This window comes from Pseudophryne corroboree, chromosome 7 (assembly GCF_028390025.1).
Source record: "Pseudophryne corroboree isolate aPseCor3 chromosome 7, aPseCor3.hap2, whole genome shotgun sequence".
In the NCBI taxonomy this organism is placed as follows: Eukaryota; Metazoa; Chordata; class Amphibia; order Anura; family Myobatrachidae; genus Pseudophryne; species Pseudophryne corroboree.
The window spans coordinates 120,268,933-120,292,761 of NC_086450.1; the positions used below are offsets into that span (position 1 = coordinate 120,268,933).

A 23,829-nucleotide genomic window follows, 5' to 3' on the forward strand; every position below is an offset into this window, starting at 1 on the left:
GGAAAACAAGATTTTTGCGCTAGTGCAACAGCACTGTACTTTAATGTCAATCTCTGTCTTTTCTACCATGTTATTAAGTAAAGTACAATATATATATATATATATATATATATATATAGTGTGAAGATTATGGCAGGAATGTAATGAAGTCCAAATTCAGTGGCCGTGCCAGCCAAACTCTTTTTTAAAGGGGCAGTCATATCCAAGGCATGGTTTAGCCCCATGCCCCTTTAAAAAAATGTCCTAGTTTGGCCGGCATCCCTCATGGCTGCTGAGCTCTGTCTTCATTACATCACAGCCCATATTAGTGTACTTTTCTTTCCACGGTCTAACATTTATAAATGACATGGTAGCACAGTAGAATTTTTTTAATTTATACCTTTCATTTTGAAATGGCTACTGCCCTGTTAATGACATACCATGTGTGCAGTTGGGGTGCTGATTCAGTCCCTGGAAACTTAATTGCAATAAGAAAGATTTTTGCTTAATCATGTGCTTTCCTGCATTTAATGGAAGACAATTTAATAACTTCAAAATAAAAGCGATAGTAAATACTATGAAGTGTGGGGAACGTCAGGCTATGCGTGAGGGACCAGATTTATTTTTCTGTGGGGGGGAGTCCAGCACTGATTCAGCGTGATCAAAGAATGTTGCTTCAATGCCAATAGCAAATGCATTGGATATGGTGATGATTGTTTCTAGTGACATACCTATTTACAAGAACATTAGAAAACACATGTAATTATTGTGACAACGTATGAGGCCTATGTGTAACTCTTTTCCCCCAAATATTATGCAGAAAGTGACCCATGATGCCTAAATATCTAGCACACATCATGCATATGCTTAGTCAGGTGCATCCCACAATGTGTCCAGCTCTACAACACTAACATGTGCACTAGGCTTACATCCATAACAACATGTGTAGCACAGAGAAAGCCGGACAGGAAGAGAGTACTGACTGCTGCTGCAGCAGCCGCTCTCCCCAGCCCAGCACACACTGCTCAGTGCTGTGTGCTGAGCTGGGTGGAGAGGCAGCCGCAGCGGCAGCCTGAACTCTCTCTCTCTCCCTGTTCTGGATGGGAGCGAGCGATCACACCTGCCACCATGTACATCGGTGAAACCCTGTGTGGAGCGTGCGACCACACGGAACATAACATAACATTATTATTCTTTTGTATCAGGACGGTGCCCGTGCTGTCGGTGCCCGTGTGTGTGTGTGTGTGTGTGTGTGTGTGTGTGTGTGTGTGTGTGTATATATATGGGATGTGACCACCTGCACAAATATACATATACCGAGAATCCCACACTCTCCTTAGTAATTTCATTCACCTTAATACTTTAATACATATCTGGATAAATAATGGGGGTTTTAGTTCATGAATTGTACAATGCATTTAAGCTTGCAGCCCACATCAAGGGACCCCTTTTCACAGCAAGTGCAATTTTCTCATAGGAGAAAATGTGCTTACCTGGTTTAAAGCTTAACTGCCAACAAACCTTTGGCTTTTAAAGGTAAGACAGTCCCCAACACACCAAAGGAGCAGCTGACACAGGTTTAAAGTAAATGAGCTTAGAAAGTAGTGCATAAGAGAGCTGTAATCACAAATGGGCCAATTAGTCATTAACCCTATTATACACATACAGGAATCCACTGCACTCGCCATTCCCAGGTAAGGGGTGCACTCATGCACTCCCTACCCCCAGGTTGGGGCGCAGTTAGCTGTGGCCACCTGCTCAAATAAATAAATATATATATATATATATATATATATATATATACACACACACACACAGGTTGAGTATCCCATATCCAAATATTCCGAAATACGGAATATTCTGAAATACGAAATTTTTTGAGTGAGAGTGAGATAGTGAAACCTTTGTTTTCTGATGGCTCAATGTACACAAACTTTATTTAATACACAAAGTTATTAAAAATATTGTATTACATGACCTTCAGGCTGTGTGTATAAGGTGTATATGAAACATAAATGAATTGTGTGAATGTATACACGCTTTGTTTAATGCACACAGTTATTAAAAATATTGGCTAAAATGACCTTCAGGCTGTGTGTATAAGGTGTATATGAAACATAAATGCATTCTGTGCTTAGACTTAGGTCCCATCACCATGATATCTCATTATTGTATGCAATTATTCCAAAATACGTAAAAATCTGATATCCAAAATACTTTTGGTCCCAAGCATTTTGGATAAGGGATACTAAACCTGTATATATAAATTAAGTTTAAATGTGCTGAACTATGGGGGTAATTCCAAGTTGATCGCAGCAGGATATATTTTAGCAGTTGGGCAAAACCATGTGCACTGCAGGGGGGGGGGGGCAGATATAACATTTGCAGAGAGAGTTAGATTTGGGTGGGTTATTTTGTTTCTGTGCAGGGTAAATACTGGCTGCTTTACTTTTACACTGCAATTTAGATTGCAGATTGAACTCATCACACCCAAATCTATCTCTCTGCACATGTTATATATGCCCCCCCTGCAGTGCACATGGTTTTGCCCAACTGCTAAAAAAATTTCCTGCTGCGGTCAACTTGGAATTACCCCCTATGTAACTGCATTGGTGCTCATTTATGGTCAGATCATGTTAGATTTTTATGACATGCCTCACAGAAGGAGAGATAGAGCATTACACTCTCTTTATAGGTGGTGCCTTCACAATTAGAAATGTTTACAGTAGGCAAAAAAAAAAAAAAAATATATATATATATATATATATATATACATATATATGTATGCACAACAGAAAGCAGTGTCTTCATAGTTTCAGTAAGAAATGTAATGTAAAATATAATAAAGTACAAACACAAATTAAGAAATGAATTTCAATTACGTAAAGTGACATGTAATTAAATACAAACATCTGCTGTTTTCCCCATTAAAAGTCAAATGGGAATAAATGTAACTATCACAGTTCAAATGTAAATATCAGTTGGGTAATGGGAATAGAAAGATTCATATAATATAGCAGCCACACATCAGCTGCAGAAGCATCAAGCGGTGCTCATCATCATCATTATCAGTGTATTTGAACTCACTCTCCAAGAACCGCAAGAAATATGCTCTTGACAGACATATTTGTGTCTCCATGCAGGCAATTAGGAGAACAGCACTGTATATTTGCCCACTTTAGCCGCCCATTCCACTTCTCCAGTCATAAAAAGGCTCAAGTATAATCTGTGCCCAACTGTGAAGCAGTCAGAATCACTGCTGTCAGGAACCCCGGCAGTCAGAATACCAAAGCAGGAATCCCGACACTATTCTGAATGCCGACACCGGCATCCAGAATGGGTACACCATCCTGGCACCGGAATCACCATCCCGGCACCAGAATCCTGACAACCGGGATGCCGAATGAAGGCTGCATTCCGGGGGGGTTAGGCTGCGTCCCAGGAGGTTATGGTGAGGCAACCCCCTCGGATTAGGGGTGGGGTGGGGGGTAGGTCTAGGCAGCGGGGATGGGGGGTAAGGTTTAGGCACCTCAGGGAGTGGTTAGGGTTATGCTGCGGATATTGAGGGTTAGTGTTAGGGAAGTGGGGAAAGGAGAAACCAACCCTTACTCACCCCTGTCAGCTTTTTAACCAGCAGGGTCCCGGTGTCGGTATTTCGAATGCCGGGATCTCATACTGATCCCGCCCAACTCTGTATATGGACATATGCATGTGCTTTATTCTGTACATGTGCAGCAATATTCTACACATTATATGTTAAAAAAAGGCTTAGACTTATTGCTTAAAACTAATTTATCATACGTCCTAGAGGATGCTGGGGATGCTTTAAGAACCATGGGGTATAGACGGGATCCGCAGGAGACATGGGCACTTTAAGACTTTAAAAGGGGTGTGAACTGGCCCCTCCCTCTATGCCCCTCCTCCAGACTCCAGTTATAGGAACTGTGCCCAAAGAGACGGACATTTAGAGAAAAAGGATTTAATTTTTTTAAACTAAGGTGAGATACATACCAGCTCACACCTCAAACACGCCGTACAACATCCTCCAGACTCCAGTTAGATTCTGTGCCCAGTGAGACTGGATGCACACTGAGGAGCTCTCCAAAGTTTCTCAGAAAAAAGACTTTGTTAGGTTTATTATTTTCAGGGAGACCTGCTGGCAACAGGCTCCCTGCATCGTGGGACTGAGGGGAGAGAAGCAGACCTACTTCTGTGAGTTCAAAGGCTCTGCTTCTTAGGCTACTGGACACCATTAGCTACAGAGGGTCCGATCACTTGGTACGCCTAGCTGCTCGTTCCCGGAGCCGCGCCGTCACCCCCCTTGCAGAGCCAGAAGACAGAAGCCGGGTGAGTAAAAGAAGATCAGAAGACTTCAGTGACGGCAGAAGACGGCTTTTGAGGTACCGCGCAGCGGCCGCACTGCACGCCATGCTCCCACATACAGAACGGCACTGCAGGGTGCAGGGCGCAGGAGGGGCACCCTGGGCAGCATAAATGCTCAAATAGCAACTGGCAGAAGTGTATAAAGTGCCTGGGCACTAATTACAGACCCCCGCCAGTATAAATATGTTAAATTAAGCGGGACTGAAGCGCGCCATTAAGGGGGCGTGGCTTAGCCCTCACAGCTCTGACCAGCGCCATTTTCTCTTCACAGAAGCTGCAGAGACGCTGAGCCTGGCCTCCCACACTGCTGTTCAAGTAACAGGGTGCAAAACGGGGGGGCACAAAAGATTTGGTGCTAATTATTTGAAAGTAAAAGTGCTAACAGGTCTGGGCAGTATTTTACTCGCTTCAGAACTGGGATAGGCGCTGGGTTGTGAGCTGGCAGAACTCCCTCTGTGTTTCTCTAACAGGCTTTGTTGTGGGTCTGTCTCCTATAGCCCCAGTGTGTTTGTGGGTGTCGGTACGTGTGTGTCGACATGTCTGAGGCTGAGTGCTCTTCCCAGGAGGAGGCTGGAGTGGGGACAGAAAAGGCTGTGGGCGTGACCGTGTCGGCACTGCCGACGGCTGATTGGGTAAATATGTTGAGTGTTTTGAATGCAATGTGGCTCGGTTGGCTAAGAGATTAGATAAATCTGAGTCTAAGAATCAGACATGGAGGAAATCCATGGAGGATGCATTGTCACAAGCTCGCTCAGACCCCTTCAGGGTCACAGAAATATGCATTTACCCAGATAGCAGATACGGATACCGACACGGACTCTGATTCCAGTGTCAACTATAGTGATGCCAGATTGAATCCTAAACTGGCTAAGAGCATTCAGTACATGATTGTGGCAATAAAAGAAGTGTTGCATATAACAGAGGACCCTGCTGTTCCTGATACTAGGGTCTGTATGTATTAAGGAAAGAAACCTGAGGTAACGTTTCCTCCCTCTCATGAACTGAACGCTCTTTTTGAAAAGGCTTGGGAAAATCCTGACAAGAAGGTACAGGTTCCCAAAAGAATTCCAGTGGCCTATCCGTTTCCTTCTGGGGACAGGAAAAAGTGGGAGTCAACCCCCACGGTGGACAAAGCTCTATCGCGTCTGTCCAAAAAGGTGGCGCTTCCGTCTCCTGACACGGCAGCCCTAAAGGATCCTGCGGATCGTAAGCAGGAAAATACACTAAAATCCATTTATGTCACTACGGGTTCGCTACTCAGGCCTGCCGTTGCTTCGGCATGGGTGAGTAGCGCTATTGAAAAGTGGGCAGATAACTTGTCATCTGAGATAGATACCCTAGACAGGGATAGCGTGCTTTTGACTCTGGGTCATATCAGGGACGCTGCAGCATATTTAAAAGAAGCTGTAAGGGATATTGGCCTTTTGGGATCAAGGGCCAATGCCATGGCAGTCTCAGCTAGGAGAGCATTGTGGATTCATCAATGGAATGCTGATGCTGACTCTAAGAAGGCGATGGAGTCTTTACCGTTTAACGGTAGTGTCTTGTTTGGTGACGGCCTCACTGACCTGGTATCTACGGCTACCGTGGGTAAGTCATCATTTTTACCATATGTTCCTGCACAACAGAAGAAAACGCCCCACTATCAGATGCAGTCCTTTCGGCCCAATAAATACAAAAAAGGACGGGGGTCCTCCTTCCTTGCTGCGAGAGGAAGAGGAAAGGGAAAAAGGTCACAGGCTGTGGCAAGTTCCCAAGAGCAGAAGTCCTCTCCGGCTTCTACCAAATCCACTGCATGACGCTGGGGCTCCTCTGCAGGAGTCCGCACCGGTGGGGGCACGTCTCAAACTCTTCAGTCAGGTCTGGGTGCACTCGGACCTGGATCCTTGGATATTAGACATAGTAACCCAAGGGTACAAATTAGAGTTTCAAAACGTGTACACTCACGAATTTTTCAAATCGGCCTTGCCAGCTTCTCTTCTAGAAAGGGAGGTAGTATGCCCTGCAATACTAAAGCTGTGTCAAAATCAAGTCATTGTCACAGTACCCCCCGTCACAACAGGGGGAGGGTTTTTATTTGAGTCTGTTCGTGGTCCCGAAGCCGGATGGCTCAGTCAGACCGATTCTGAACCTAAAATCCCTCAATTTCTTTCTGAAAAAATTCAAATTCAAGATGGAATCTCTCCGAGCAGTGATCTCCAGTCTGGAGGCGGGGGATTTTATGGTGTTGGTCGACATAAAGGATGCTTACTTACATGTTCCCATATATCCTCCACATCAGGCATACCTGAGGTTTGCTGTTCAGGATGGTCATTACCAATTTCAGACGTTGCCGTTTGGTCTGTCCACAGCACCAATGATTTTCACCAAGGTTATGGCGGAAATGATTTACAATTATCCCGTACTTGGACGATCTCCTCATAAAGGCGAGATCCAAGGAGCAATTGTTGAAAAATGTTGTGCTCTCACTGACAATTCTCCTACAACATGGTTGGCTCCTAAACTTGCCAAAATCACAGTTGGTTCCGACGACACGGCTGTCGTTCCTGGGTATGATTCTGGATACAGAATTACAAAGAGTTTTTCTTTCAGTGGAAAAAGCTCTGGAAATACAGAACATGGTAAAACAGATTCTGAAACCGTCAAAAGTGTCAGTTCTTCAATGCACTCGGTTGCTGGGGAAGATGGTCGCGGCCTACGAGGCCATTCCGTATGGCAGGTTCCACGCCAGGGTGTTTCAGTGGGACCTGTTGGACAAGTGGTCTGGATCTCACCTGGACATGCACCAGAAAACAATCCTATCTTCCAGGACCAGGATCTCTCCTCTGTGGTGGCTGCACAGTTCTCACCTTCTGGAGGGACGCAGGTTCGGGATTCAGGATTGGATCCTGGTGACCACAGATGCAAGTCTCCGAGGCTCGGGAGCAGTCACACAGGGGAGAAATTTTCAGGGAAAATGGTCAAGCCATGAAGCTTGTCTACACATAAACATTCTGGAATTAAGGGCCATTTACAACGGCATTCTGCAAGCGGAACATCTTCGTGGTCTACCCGTCTTGATTCAGTCAGACAACATAACAGCAGTGGCGTACATAAACCGCCAGGGCGGAACAAAGAGCAGAGCGGCGATGGCCGAGGCCACGAAAGTTCTTCGCTGGGCGGAGAGACATGCAAGTGCTCTGTCAGCAGTCTTCATTCCAAGAGTGGACAACTGGGAAGCAGACTTCCTCAGCAGACACGATCTCCATCCAGGAGAGTGGGGTCTTCATCAAGAGGTCTTTGCAGAGTGACAAGTCGTTGGGGAATTCCTCAAAAAGACATGATGGCGTCCCGCCTCAGCAAGAAACTTCAGAGATATTGATATTGATATTGAGGGACCCTCAAGCAATAGCGGTGGATGCCCTAATGACACCGTGGGTGTTTCCGTAAGTCTATGTATTCCCTCCACTTCCACTCATTCCAAAGGTGATAAAGATTATAAGAAGAACAAGGGTTCAGGCGATACTCATTGTTCTGGACTGGCCAAAGAGGGCCTGGTATCCAGAGCTTCAGGAGTCGCTCATAGAAGATCTCTGGCCTCTTCCTCTATGGGAGGACCTGTTACAACAAGGTCTGTGTGTGTATCAAGACTACCGCGGCTGCGTTTGACGGCGTGGCGGTTGAACGCCAAATCCTAGCCAGAAAGGGTATTCCCAGTGAAGTCATTCCCACACTTCTTCTGGCTAGAAAGGAAGTAATGGCGAAGCATTACCACCATATTTGGAGAAAATATGTGTCTTGGTGTGAATCCAAGAATGCTCCTACGGAAGAATTTCAGCTGAGGCGTTTGCTCCATTTTTTGCAAACAGGTGTGGATGCGGGACTAAAGTTAGGCTCTATTAAAGTACAAATTTTGGCCTTATCAATTTTCTTTTAGAAAGAATTGGCTTCCCTTCCAGAAGTTCAGACCTTCGTGAAAGGTGTTCTGCACATCCAACCTCCATTTGTGCCTCCTGTGGCACTGTGGGATCTTAATGTGGTATTGCAGTTCCTGAAATCTCCTTGGTTTGAACCTTTACGTAAGGTTGAGTTAAAATTCCTTACTTGGAAAGTAGTCATGTTGTTGGCCTTGGCATCCGCAAGGTGGGTATCTGAGTTGGCGGCTTTGTCTCACAAAAGCCCTTATTTAATCTTCCATGCTGATAGAGCGGAGTTGAGAACTCGTCAGCAATTTCTGCCAAAAGTGGTTTCATCATTTCACGTAAACCAGCCTATCATGGTGCCAGTGGCTACTGACGTCTTGGCGGAATCGAAGTCTCTCGATGTGGTTAGAGCTTTGAAAATCTATGTCGCCAGAACGGCGCAGATTAGGAAAACAGAGGCTCTGTTTGTCCTGTGGGCTCCCAACAAGATTGGGGCTCCTGCTTCTAAGCAGACTATTGCGCGCTGGATCTGTAATCAGCAGGCTCATTCAACGGCAGGATTGCCGTTACCGGAATCGGTGAAAGCCCATTCTACCAGAAAGGTGGGCTCTTCCTGGGCAGCTGCCCGAGGGGTCTTGGCATTACAGCTTTGCCGAGCTGCTACTTGGTCGGGTTCAAACACCTTTGCGAAGTTTTACAAGTTTGATACCCTGGCTGAGGAGGACCTCTTGTTTGGTCAATCGGTGCTGCAGAGTCATCTGCACTCTCCCGCCCGTTCGAGAGCTTTGGTACAGGTTGAGTATCCCTTATCCAAAATGCTTGGGACCAGAGGTATTTTGGATATCGGATTTTTCCGTATTTTGGAATAATTGCATCCCATAATGAGATATCATGGTGAGGGGACCTAAATCTAAGCACAGAATGCATTTATGTTACATATACACCTTATACACACAGCCTGAAGTTAATTTTAGCCAATATTTTTAATAACTTTGTGCATTAAACAAAGTGTGTGTACATTCTAACAATTCATTTAGGTTTCATATACACCTTATACACACAGCCTGAAGGTCATTTAATACAATATTTTTTATAATTTTGTGTATTTAACAAAGTTTGTGTACATTGATCCATCAGAAAACAAAGGTTTCACTATCTCACTCTCACTCAAAAAAGTCCGTATTTCGGAATATTCCGTATTTCGGAATATTTGGATATGGGATACTCAACCTGTATAAACTCCATGGTTCTTGAAGCATCCCCAGCATCCTCTAGGACTTATGAGAAAATATGATTTTAATACCTACCGGTAAATCCTTTTCTCTTAGTCTGTAGAGGATGCTGGGCGCCCGTCCCAGTGCGGGCTGTATCTGCAGTTGGTTTTGGTTACACTCATGTTGAGTTAAGTACAGTCAGTCTGTGGCTGTTGTTGGTCATGCCGTTGCATGCGTTGTTGTTGAATGCCATGTTGTACGGCGTGTTTGAGGTGTGAGCTGGTATGTATCTCACCTTAGTTTAAAAAAATTAAATCCTTTTCCTCTAAATGTCCATCTCCCTGGGCACAGTTCCTATAACTGGAGTCTGGAGGAAGGGCATAGAGGGAGGAGCCAGTTTACACGCCTTTTAAAGTCTTAAAGTGCCCATGTCTCCTGCGGATCCCGTCTATACCCCCTGGTTCTTGAACCATCCCCAGCATCCTCTACGGACTAAGAGAAAAGGATTTACCGGTAGGTATTAAAATCCTATTTTTACTTTTAATGATTTTTTTTTTCTTTAATAAAAACATTCATGAAAAAAATAAAAATAATATGTATTCTATTCTAGTGACAATAAAAATCCTTATATGTTCAGATAAATATAAAAGTAATTTATGTTAGGCTGAAATATAGTATTCCTGCTGGAAAATTGTGTGGACTTTGTAGCAAAATATAAAATACATCCATATATGAAAGTGCTAATAAAATAATAAAAGTTGACTATGTGTTACTATTATAATATTCATCTACTTTATTTTTTTCAGTTGGAAGACCAACCTAAATATGAAGAAAACCTATACATGTATTTATACTTTGTCATCTTCATCATATTTGGCTCTTTTTTCACCCTGAACCTCTTCATTGGTGTTATTATTGACAACTTCAACCAGCAAAAAAAGAAGATAAGTATTTTATATCTGCTAATTCAATGTTTTGTGTACAATGATTTGATATTTAGTACAGTGGAACCTGGATAAGTGGGAAACAAAAAAACTAGTGAGACTCAAAATTCTTTAAGTGAGACTGATTTTTCTTGATTATTAGGAATAATAACCTCTATAACTGACAGGCTTGCTGTTAGGACCTCTTTAAGACCTAAATGTATTAACCCTTAAAAAGTGATCAAGTGGGGACAGATAAAGAGTGATAAATTACCAGCCAATCAGCTTCCCAACTGTCATTTTTCAAACACATCTTGTAACATGGCAGATAGGAAGCTGATTGGCTGGTCATTTATCACTCTTTATCCGTCTCCACTTTTTCTCTTGTTGAGGCTTAATAAACTTGGGTCTGTGTTTGAAAAATTACAGTTAGGAGCTGGTTGGCTGGTCATTTCTCGCTCTTTATCTGTTTGCACTATATCACTTTTTAAGGCTTAATACATTTGGGCCTAAGTGAGATTAGTGCAGTTTATTACCCTCTATAAATTAGAATTAGAACCCCTGTAACTGGTATTAATACAGAGTTTGACAAGTCTCTATGTGATACCCCACTAAAGTACACTAGACTTACAGGGGTATCCTGTTTGAACCTGCATAAGTGAAAACCTCTATCATTGAGATAAATACTTCTTGAATCTGGATAAGTGATAAACCAGTTAAGTGAGATACCTCTTTAAGTGAGATTAAATGAACAGTCCCTTGAGATCCCAGTTAACCAAGTTTGACTGTAATATGACAAAATATGAGATGGTATTGCATTGTGCATGGTAGACCCTCATATATGTAGATGTATTAAGCCTGGAGAAGTGATAAAGCAGTGATAAAGAAGTGATAAGTGGAAAGTGATGACACACCAGCCAATCTTTACGGGTTTGAAAAATGACAGGAGCCGATTGGCTGGTGCGTGATCACCTTCCACTTATCACTGCTTTATCACTTCTCCAGGCTTAATACATCTGCCCCACAGACCCTAATGTTCTGTGTTGCAATTATAATCCCAATTCTACTTCTTTCGATTTTTTAATATACTATAGTAGAGAACATATATCCCTTACCTGTCCTGAAGCTTCTGCCATTTTTAGTATCCCAACATAATGATTCCTCCACTGCATCACAAATCCCAACATCATGTTTCAGCTGAATAGCACAGAGAGATTACCCTTACATCCCTTAAAAACAAAGTTCTATAACTATAAATCAACATTTGCTGATTGTTACATCTAGGCATGCCTCATAACTACCATTATTTCACAAATATCCCCCCCCCCTCTTAAAATAAGTGGGCAATCTGGAAAAAATTTGGGCAGGTTCAGGAGAGTTGGGGCAGGTCTTTGTCCCAATTTAGCATTGAGAGATGTTGGGAAATCAGTGTTTGTAATGGTTGTTTTACAAAAATAATGGGTATGGGTCGTTCGGTCGACACAATTTAGGTCGACAATTATTATGTCGACCACTGAAGGTCGACATGGGCACTAGGTAGACATGGGCACTAGGTCAACATGGGCATTAGGTCGACATGTACTAGGTCAACAGGTGAAAAGGTCGACATGAGTTTTTGGACTTTTTTTGGTGTCATTTTCTTCGTAAAGTGACAGGGAACCCCAATTAGTGCACGAGTCCCCTCACATTCGGGCAAGGTGCCTTGCTGCGCTCGGCACAGGTTGCCATTCCCAATTGTAGTCCACGTGGATCGTAAAGTATGAAAAAGTCCAAAAATAAAAATAAATTGAAAAACTCATGTTGACCTTTTGACCTGTCGACCTAGTACATGTCAACCTAGTGCGTGTCAACCTAATGCCCATGTCAACATTCAGTGGTCGACCTAATGACTGTCGACCTAAGTTGTGTCAACCTATCGACCATATCCCAAAATAATATGAAAGGCTAGTAGTGGACTGAGTACCTCTCAAATGCACATGCAAGGTTTTAACTAGTGTTATTCTTATCATTTACTTTGGAGGTCAAGATATCTTCATGACAGAGGAACAAAAGAAATATTATAATGCAATGAAGAAGCTGGGGTCTAAAAAACCACAAAAGCCTATTCCAAGACCACCAGTAAGTTAATTATATTGTTAAGTTTACTTTAATGGCAAATCTCTGTTAAAAATGCCATGGCAGTCATGTGAGTCAATGTCCCACCCACCAGGATTTGAGAGCAAGTACAGGAATTATAGTAACAGAGAGAATCCACCTGAAGACACTACCATTTCTCATCAGTATGCTGCAATTTTCAATGTGCAATTTCAGACGGATCTGCAAAACTAGACACTTGATTTTCCAGAAGCAGATTCAAGGGCTAGACGGAAGCATCACAAGGGGGATGCAACCGCTCACAGGTGTCACCCTTCCAATAACAGGAGCCAAGTGTTACAGTGTGACATTATCCTGCAGCGGCCAGCTCCGGTCAATGACAAGGAGCCGGCAGCACAGCTAGAATCACTGTGGGCAGCCCAGCATATCTGGGGATGCTGGGCATGCCCACATAATGATGCTAGTTGGGGACTTCTGTGAGGCCATGCCTCATGCCCACTGAGTCTCATCCCCTTTTCGTCCTGAAGGCACGTGCAGGTGGGTTATTGGCTGCACCGGGTGTCTCCGAATTCCAGTGCCTTCACTGGGGCTAGAAATTAGGACACATTTGAACAGGGTTGGACTGGCCCACAGGGGTAAAGGGGAAACCCCTGTGGGCCCTACTGACTGGGGCCCCACCTCCTCCTCTAGGGATCAGGTTCCATACTGTGCACTTGAATTATGCATTATACATATATTACCATACACTGCACAGGATTATGGTGTATTTTCTACATTGCATTGCTGTTATTAATCTGGTACATTATCATGCATGCACTAGCAGCATTTACCATATATATTTATCAAGTAGCCCAGCCTATGCACTCTCTAATAGTTAGCCGAGCCTCTAGAGACTGACCACATCCCTAAACATGGGCCTTCCCTGGTGGGCCCTTCATGTCCAGTCCGACACTGCACTTGAACATAACAAAGCAGCATGGAGACATATCTTTTGTGGTTCTTATTAGGTTAAGCATGTCACGGTAAATCTCATTAAGTTTGTTTAAACTATAATGGAAATTATTTTAAAAAATTGTATCAATGAATTATATGCATTTAATTCAATTAATTCCTTGTTTAGAAAAAGTATTATAAACCATGGTTTTTAAATACAATAGGGTGAATAAGTGCACCAGAACATATGACCAAGAATAACACATTAATGACTGAAATATTCTGTGCACCTTGACACAGTATATTCATTTTCAGTTACATTAAAATATACAGAAATAATTTTCTAATAGTATTACTGAAATTATATAAAATCTGATGATATTTGAATTCTGCCATGCTCATTTAATATAAAATAGTAATATTCGATTACTGAAAACACCTTTACATCAAGATATTTTAATGTATTTGAAATAATAGATATGAAGTAGAAGTGAGAAAATTAACAATGAGATTGGAGGCATGCAGAGAATTTTATTAAAATTTTATTAAACAGTTACAATGTAAGAAAAAAAATATTATGGTGTGCAGAAATTTTTATTATAGGAGAATAATTTTTATTCATTGTTACTGAAAATACTGTGAAATAACAACTCAGCAGTTACTTTCATATCGTGAATGCGTATCTTGTAGGTTCAATTATTCTAATTTACAATAACAAATTTTGTTTATCCTAGAATAAATACCAAGGCTTAGTATTTGACTTTGTAACAAAGCAAGCATTTGATATCACCATCATGATCCTTATTTGCCTGAACATGGTAACAATGATGATTGAAACAGATGAACAGAGTGATGATATGGAAAACAACTTGTATTGGATTAACATGGTTTTCATTGTCCTGTTCACGAGTGAATTTGTTCTGAAACTGATTTCACTGCGTCACTATTACTTCACAATTGGCTGGAACATTTTCGATTTTGTTGTTGTCATTCTTTCCATTGTAGGTAAGTATCTTTTCAATTAAGATCTATTTTTACTATTACAGGTTGAGTATCCCATATCCAAAATGCTTGGGACAAGAAGTATTGTGGATATCGGATTTTTCCGTAATTTGGAATAATTGCATACCATAATGAGATATCATTGCGATGGGACCCAAGTCTAAGCACAGAATGCATTTTTGTTTCATATACACCTTATACTCATAGCCTGAAGGTAATTCTAGCCAATAGTTTTAACAACTTTGTGCATTAAACAAAGTTTTTTTACATACACACAATTCATTTATGTTTCATATACACCTTATACACACAGTATAAACACAAAGAAAACAAATTCCTGCGCACTGATCAAGGGTATAAGACACTCTATGTTAGATGTCTATAGGTGTAAACCCATCTAGGTTTAACGTTTAAAATAGATCCAGAGAAGTCCCAATAAAGTCAATTCTAAAGACAGTCAATATTCAGAGATTTTACAGTCAGTACTTGCACTAATCTCCCTTAATTATAGAAGATCAGAAAATTAACTAGAAGCAATGTCCCAATAAAATTTCGATAGTCAGAGATAAACTCTCTTATCTGGTCTAGTCCTGGGTCCTCCAACCAATTAGAAGAGGTAAACGTGGTAAAACTTGTACTCAGTCGGCCCCACCGTTTTCAATTCCTTGTCTATGTCCTCAAATATGGTACATGAAAAACAAATAATGGGGAATCATAGTGCAGACTTATATAAGTTTAATTGGACACATTTACAATTAAAAAATTACTTAGCATGCGTACCCTCAGTAACCTTCAGTGGAAGGCACAGTAATTGGCATATAGGGGTAATTGAGAAGCTTCCCCTATTAAGCTTTACCTTCACTGAGTCCTGGGCCGCAGTAAACACCAACGCGTTTCAACCGGTAAGGTCTTTATCAAGGTTGAAACGCGTTGGAGTTTACTGCGGCCCAGGACTCTGTGAAGGTAAAGCTTAATAGGGGAAGCTTCTCAATTACCCCTATATGCCAATTACTGTGCCTTCCACTGAAGGTTACTGAGGGTACGCATGCTAAGTAATTTTTTAATTGTAAATGTGTCCAAATAAACTTATATAAGTCTGCACTATGATTCCCCATTATTTGTTTTTCATGTACCATATTTGAGGACATAGACAAGGAATTGAAAACGGTGGGGCCGACTGAGTACAAGTTTTACCACGTTTACCTCTTCTAATTGGTTGGAGGACCCAGGACGAGACCAGATAAGAGAGTTTATCTCTGACTATCTAAATTTTATTGGGACATTGCTTCTAGTTCATTTTCTGATCTTCTATAATTAAGGGAGAACAGTGGAAGTACTGACTGTAAAATCTCTGAATATTGACTGTCTTTAGAATTGACTTTATTGGGACTTCTCTGGATCTATTTTAAACGTTAAACCTAGATGGGTTTACACCTATAGACATCTAACATAGAGTGTCTTATACCCTTGATCAGTGCGCAGGAATTTGTTTTCTTTGTGTTTACACTGTGTTTTAGTGATTGGTGGAAGTCACATTTATTTCTGCAGCCTGATTTTAAGCAAGGAGCGCAGGTGATTAATTCTCTTTTGCATGCACCTTATACACACAGCCTGGAGGTCATTTAATACAATATTTTTCATATTTTTTTGTAGTAAACAAAGTTTGTGTACATTGATCCATTAGAAAACAAAGGTTTCACTGTCTCAGTATCACTCAAAAAATTCTGTATTTCTGAATATTCCATATTTCAGAATATTTGGATATGGGATACTTAACCTGTACTAACAACATAATAAAAACATATATTATATTCAGATAACGTCATTATCTCAACTATGTCACTGTCGACAAATCGTATCAAACCAGTTGTATCATTTCACTGTATTCTATTGTAGCATGAAATGTATATTGATTGGGTGGATATGTGTAAAAAAGGTTACTATAAAACAACACAGAAGGTAACCATATTGTCATTAATTAACGGTAATGTCTAGAATACAATACGTCTTGCAGGCACATTATACTACAGTAGACTTTATTTTAGCAACTGAATTGTTTTATTTATTTATTTTTTTTAAATGGAGCAAATCATTTCCGCTGTTGCAAAAGAATAAAAAAAAATCTGGTTTAGGTCAATACTGCCTTCTTTTTAAGGATATTGTTTTGCTAGCTTCTAGTCAGTCACGAGTGAGACTATAGAACTAGAATAAGCAAGCATAAAAAAATATTTTCACATATAAGAAAATAATTACTTTTTACATGTAGTAATAAATTATGCATTTTGTGTTATTCCTCCTTAATATATGTAGATTACCCTCAAAATTCAATTGTTGTTTTTTCTGATTTGTCAACTTGTTGTAATACTGATATTTCTGTTCGTTCCAGGTATGTTTCTGGCAGACATGATTGAAAATTATTTTGTTTCTCCAACACTATTCAGAGTTATAAGACTTGCTAGGATTGGGAGAATCTTGCGTCTCATTAAAGGAGCTAAAGGAATACGTACACTGCTCTTTGCATTAATGATGTCACTTCCTGCCCTATTCAATATTGGTCTTTTGCTCTTCTTAGTGATGTTCATTTACGCTATCTTTGGAATGTCCAACTTTGCCTATGTCAAGAAAGAAGCGGGAATTGATGATATGTTTAATTTTGAAACGTTTGGCAACAGTATGATTTGCCTGTTCCAAATTACAACATCAGGAGGATGGGATGGATTATTGGCACCAATTCTTAACAGTGGACCACCAGACTGTGACCCAAATGCAGAACATCCAGGGAGTTCTGTGAGGGGTGATTGTGGTAATCCATCAGTTGGGATTTTTTTCTTTGTAAGTTATATCATCATATCATTTTTAGTTGTGGTAAACATGTATATTGCTGTCATTTTGGAGAACTTTAGTGTTGCCACAGAAGAAAGTGCAGAACCTCTGGGAGAGGATGACTTTGAGATGTTCTATGAAGTCTGGGAAAAGTTTGACCCAGATGCAACACAGTTCATTCAATACAGTAAATTAACTGACTTTGCTGATGCACTGGATCCACCTCTTCGTATACCAAAACCAAACAGAGTTCAACTTATTGCAATGGATCTTCCCATGGTAAGCGGTGACAGAATTCACTGCCTTGACATCCTGTTTGCATTCACAAAGCGTGTGTTGGGTGAAGGAGATGAAATGGACAATCTCCGACAACCAATGGAAGAACGTTTCATGGCATCCAATCCTTCAAAAGTCTCCTATGAACCAATTACATCTACATTACGGAGAAAGCAAGAGGAATTGTCTGTTGTTATCATTCAGCGGTGTTTCCGGAGATATATTTTACGGAAAACAATTAAAAAAGCTTCATATATGTATAGAAAAGAAAAAATGAAAGAAGCAAATTGCTTGCCTATTAAAGAAGATATGGTTATTGAACAGCTTAACGGAAACTCAACCACAGAGAAGACGGACATGACGCCCTCTACAACGTCACCTCCATCATATGATAGTGTAACAAAACCAGAAAAGGAAAAACATGAAAAAGATAAAGCAGAAAAAGAGGACAAAAGCAAAGATGCTAGGGAGAATAAAAAATAAACTGCACATTTTTTTCATTTGTGTGATAATTTGTTTACAACCTGTGAAGATGACCCATCTGTGTCAACAGGACTCCTTTGGGAGATCTATGCCAAACTGACAGTTCTTGCATATATGTACTCAAGGTCAGTGCCTAAAATAAGACAGTGACCTCATGTCAAAAGATGGTGTATCAACCTTGACTGGCGGTTACTGTTTAAATTACCAGTTGACACTTCTAACACAGAGAGCCACAAATAGCTGCTCAATATGTTGGGACCAGTCAAGGAAATGCAAACCTATACTGTTTCTGTGCTTCACATAAAACACTGTAGTACAATAATTGTGTCCACTGTTTGCATTTTCAATGACCATACTGCCATATGTTTACAGAACTTGTGTTAGTGATAAAACCATTTCTTTTATATTTAATTTGTAGGCATTTCCTTATGTATGTGACTATTTTTTGTAAATGGGTTTTACAGTGCGTTCGGGATATAGTACAACCTTTAAGGAAATTCTTATAAGTCTGTGGGGGAAAAAAAAACGACCACACACTGTACACGTGAAGCAGTCAATCACACTAGCAGTCAATGGCATGAGTATAAAACAAGCAGGCATACATAAACCATTCCTGAATATTGACACCAATGTATGGATTCAAATAGTTATTGTTTGGGTATATGGTTATGCTGTGGTTCCCATTAGTGACTGTCACATGAAGTCACTGTGATGTTTTAAAACATGCATCCCAAAAAAAAAGCAATGAATATACAATAATAGTTCCAATTATTAATGTCCTCTTACCAAGAAGAACACGATCAATCAGAAAGAGAATTCCAGTCTATGTCTGTCAGCAGTTCTTTGGTGTTCTGTATTGCATCTTTCAAGTTCTAAGCTATTTTAAATAAAACTTAGATTAAATAAGTATAAACTGCTGTTAAATAATGGCTGAGGTATGTTTACAACAGCACAATAGAATATATCAGTGGAGTGCATATAACAAAATCAGATGATATTAAAGATTGTTGACAAAGATATTTATTAGATGGACAGGAAGAGTTTACGAAACAGACATTTTTACCAATATAAATATAAATACCAATAATTTATATATGTTTATTTATTTTATTTATACAGTTCTATTTAACAATTATGCATTGTTGTGTTATGTAACAAAGAAGGGACTGTGGTGATTTGACAGGGAGATCATCTATTTAAACATATTGTTTCATAAACAAAGTTTAAGGTGGAAACACTAATAGAGAGAAAGCCCTTGAATATAAAGAGTAATGTCTAACTTCTGGTCGGCAAGTAAAAGGCTTTTCTATGACCCATAATGTGCCTGTGAACTCCCAAGCCTTTTGTAATGTTGAATCATTTTAGGTGTGTTTTGCCAAAGGACAGAAACGCCTATTGTGCTTGCCTGATTGGCCGGTCTGCCCATATGTACTCAAGAACATGAGATACAGACCACACCCACTTGCAGCACAAGATCACTAAGTTTGAAAGTGTTCCATAGTGGAATGTACAACAAAATAATTAAGGAAAAACATACCTCCCTGGGAGGAACACCTCATATATACTTGTTTCAAAAGGATGTGGGTGTAACATGTTTAGGGCTGATCCACTGCAATGTTTGGACAGTAATACTTTGCAAGGCTCCAACCGAAAGCTCACAAGACTTGTATATAAAATAAATTTCCTGTTTCAAAAACATAGTCGGAGAACAGCAAATGTGTATTTCACTGATGTTAAATAACGAGATTATTGACATTGTTATAACATGATTTTATGTCTATAGACAAGAGACTAATGTTATCACTTGATGACGTGTTCCACAGAGATGTTTTCATGACACTTAATGAGGTGTATCATGTATCCATATCACTGGTGAAAACAAGTTAACCAATAAATGGGCGTCTTCCCTGAATGATTGTAATTATTTTGACACCTGAAGTCATGCAAAATAAATTCTTGCTTTGTTAATGACAAAATAGTTGTGTTACACTGTTGCCAAAACCAGTTGTATACTGTCTTAAAAATTCTGTGTTACAAAAAAGTGATAGTACCTTAAAAATGTTAATGTAGACTCGGTCTTTGAGAAATGCAAGTGTTTTTGATAATATATTAATAAATTGTCTTGAATGTACATTGTAGATAAAACAGAAATTGTATTCCACTTAGCATGTCACTGTATGGGACGCATTCAAAATACATTCCATACAAAATGTCTTAATTATATTTTTGCTCTTATACAGTGTACAGGATGTGGACATATACAACATTAATTTAATGCAGGGCCCCCATTCTTCATGTTACTTTTTTTTACCTCTGAAAATCTTTAACTGGGACTTTGTGGCATTTTCTAAGATTCGTTATTTCAGCTGATAGTTTACAATAAATAAAGAATTATGTATTGACTACTTTAATTATGTTTGGGTTATGTACCATAATTAATGGATTGCTAATTTTTGGTAGTTGCTTATTTTTCTAAAAGATTCAAAGAAGCTAAGTAGTTCTTTTATATATACAGTAATGACACTTTGGTTATATAAAGTTTCAAAGAGCTACATAAATGCAAAATAGTAGAAAAAAAAACATATGGGTATAAAATATAGGCTACAAATAAATAGGCAATTTAAGGTACATTGCACATGCTAGGTTGTCTATGATTATTTAAGGGAACATAGATCACAGATATAATATTAATGTACATAATTTTAAGTGGAAACTGCTTCAGTGATTGACTTAACAGACATGGTACCACATAAATACGAGAGCACATATTAAGAATTACACAGCAATAATTGCAGTGGTAATATAATTGTTACAGTGCAGCAATATGTACAGTATTCTTATTTGTATTGTCCCAAAGATATTAAATCTATGTAGCTTTCACTAAAAATGTCTTTATTTACTGATGAAACAAGTCACAACAACTTTAAGAAAAAGCACCTCATTAATGCTTCACCATATTTTATAATTCCTTTTTTAAAACAATTATCCTTAGAGATTATTTTTGGTTCTAAATTCAGCAATATGATGGTCACAGACTTTATTAGTTTATGATAATTAGAAAACAGAAGGTTTTGGAAGATTAAACCCAGAGAGCATTGATGTCTTAGGTTCCAAAGGGACAGTGTCACAGGTTAAATCTAATCAGACAGAATCCCATAGTCTAATTATAATGGAAAAATAGTGTAGAGGTTGGTACAAATGTGTCCAATTGATACAGAGTAAAGGAGATTGGACCTGTCATACTGTGTGGGCAAGGTAATACTGTTTATATAAATATATTAATGAAACATATTAATGAAATAATTATCTTGGGCATTTTGGTATACATAATAAAACATTATCATTTAATAAGGAATCCTCTGTGGTTTTGGACAATTTCATAGGTACATTTACTTGTAATCTAGCTGCATAATAGTGTATTATTTTTATAAACAACATTTGAGTTTCCAAATATATTTTAAAAACATACTGTAAATTAAGGACTGGGAAAATACACTAAACTAAATGTTATATTTTTGTAACTTGTATAAAATACAGTATAAACAGAAAAATAAGAATTTACTCACCGGTAATTCTATTTCTCGTAGTCCGTAGTGGATGCTGGGTACTCCGTAAGGACCATAGGGAATAGACGGGCTCCGCAGGAGACTGGGCACTCTAAAAGAAAGATTAGGTACTATCTGGTGTGCACTGGCTCCTCCCTCTATGCCCCTCCTCCAGACTTCAGTTAGGGAAACTGTGCCTGGAAGAGCTGACACTACAAGGAAAGGATTTGGAATCCCGGGTAAGACTCATACCAGCCACACCAATCACACCGTACAACTTGTGATAACTATACCCAGTTAACAGTATGAACAACAAATGAGCCTCATTAACAGATGGCTCATAACAAAACCCTTTAGTTAAGCAATAACTATATACACGTATTGCAGAGAGTCCGCACTTGGGACGGGCTCCCAGCATCCACTACGGACTACGAGAAATAGAATTACCGGTGAGTAAATTCTTATTTTCTCTGACGTCCTAGTGGATGCTAAGTACTCCGTAAGGACCATGGGGATTATACCAAAGCTCCCAAACGGGCGGGAGAGTGCGGATGACTCTGCAGCACCGCAAGAGCAACTCAAGTTCCTCCTCAGCCAGGGTATCAAACTATTAGAATTTTGCAAACGTGTTTGACCCCGACCAGGTAGCAGCTCGGCAAAGTTGTAATGCCGAGACCCCTTGGGCAGGCGCCCAAGAAGAGCCCCCTTCCTCGTGGAATGGGCTTTTACTGATTTAGGATGCGGCAGTCCAGCCGCAGAATGTGCAAGTTGAATCGCGCCACAGATCCAGCGAGCAATAGTCTGCTTAGAAGCAGGAGCACCCAGCATGTTGGGTGCATGCAGGATAACAGCGAGTCAGTATTTTTGACTCTAGCCGTCCTGGAAACAAAAATTTTCAGGGCCCGGACTACATCCAGCAACTTGGAGGCCTCCAAGTCCGAGTAGCCGCAGGCACCACAATAGGTTGGTTCAAATGAAACGCTGATACCACCTTAGGGAGAAATTGGGGACGAATCCTCAATTCTGCCCTGTCCCTATGGAAGATCAGATAAGGGCTTTCACATGACAAAGCCGCCAATTCTGACACACGCCTAGCCGAAGCCAAGGCCAAATATATATGACCACTTTCCACGTGAGATACTTCAACTCCACGTTCTGAAGTGGCACAAAACAATGTGATTTTAGGAAAACCAACACTACGTTGAGATCCCAAGGTGGCACTGGAGGCACAAAAGGGGGCTGAATATGCAGCACTCCCTTAACAACGTCTGAACTTCAGGCAACGTCTTTCCTAGCCTTTAACAGCGTAGGAATCACTTCATCTGGAACGCCCTTTTCCGTTAGGATCCTGCATTCAACCGCCAAGCCTTCAAACGCAGCCGCGGTAAGTCTTGGAACAGGCAGGGCCCCTGCAGTAACAGGTCCGTCTGAGACACAGAGGCCATGGGTCCTCCGAGATCATTTCTTGTAGTTCTGGGTACCAAGTTCTTCTTGGCCAATCCGGAACTACGAGTATAGTTCTTACTCCTCTCTTACTTACTATCCTCAGTGCCTTGGGTATGAGAGGAAGAGGAGGGAACACATAAACCTACTGGTACACCTACGGTGTCACTAGTGCGTCCACAGCTATCGCCTGAGGGTCTCTTGACCTGGCGCAATACTTTTTTAGCTTTTTGTTGAGGCGGGACGCCATCATGTCCACCTGTGGCCATTCCCAACGGTTCACAATCTGCGTGAAGACTTCTGGATGAAGTCCCCACTCTCCCGGGTGGAGGTCGTGCCTGCTGAGGAAGTCTGCTTCCTAGTTTTCCACACCCGGAATGAACACTGCTGACAGTGTTAGCACGTGATACTCCGCCCATCGGAGAATCCTTGTGGCTTCTGCCAACGCCATCCTGCTTCTTGTGCCGCCTTGTCGGTTTACATGGGCGACAGCCGTGGTGTTGTCTGACTGAATCAGCACCGGCTGGTTTTGAAGCAGGGGTTCTGCTTGCCTTAGGGCAATGTAAATGGCCCTTTGGTCCAGAATATTTATGTGTAGGGAAGTCTCCTGACTCGACCATTGTCCTTGGAAATTTCTTCCCTGAGTGACTGCTCCCCAACCTCGGAGGCTTGCATCCGCGGTCACCAGGACCCAGTCCTGAATGCCGAATCTGCGGCCCTCGAGAAGATGAGCACTCTGCAGCCACCACAGCAAAGACACCCTGGCCCCGGGGACAGGGTGATCCGCTGATGCATCTGAAGATGCGATCCTCACTTGTCTAACAGGTCC

General features: G+C 40.7%; 1 protein-coding gene across 4 annotated transcripts in view; it reads left to right on the forward strand.

Annotated features, from left to right (window-relative positions):
* The window catches only part of LOC134944756 (sodium channel protein type 2 subunit alpha-like), a 423,313-nt gene extending 403,325 nt beyond the window's left edge, over positions 1-19,988 (forward strand). For all 4 annotated transcript variants that reach the window (XM_063933594.1, XM_063933593.1, XM_063933595.1 and 1 more), the window contains exons 25-28: positions 10,285-10,422; positions 12,415-12,519; positions 14,163-14,433; positions 16,817-19,988. In XM_063933594.1, coding sequence (XP_063789664.1) covers positions 10,285-10,422; positions 12,415-12,519; positions 14,163-14,433; positions 16,817-18,012 — 1,710 coding nt within the window. In that variant the 3' untranslated portion in view covers positions 18,013-19,988. The remainder of the gene's footprint in view (positions 1-10,284; positions 10,423-12,414; positions 12,520-14,162; positions 14,434-16,816) is intronic.
* Positions 19,989-23,829: the final 3,841 nt, after the last annotated feature.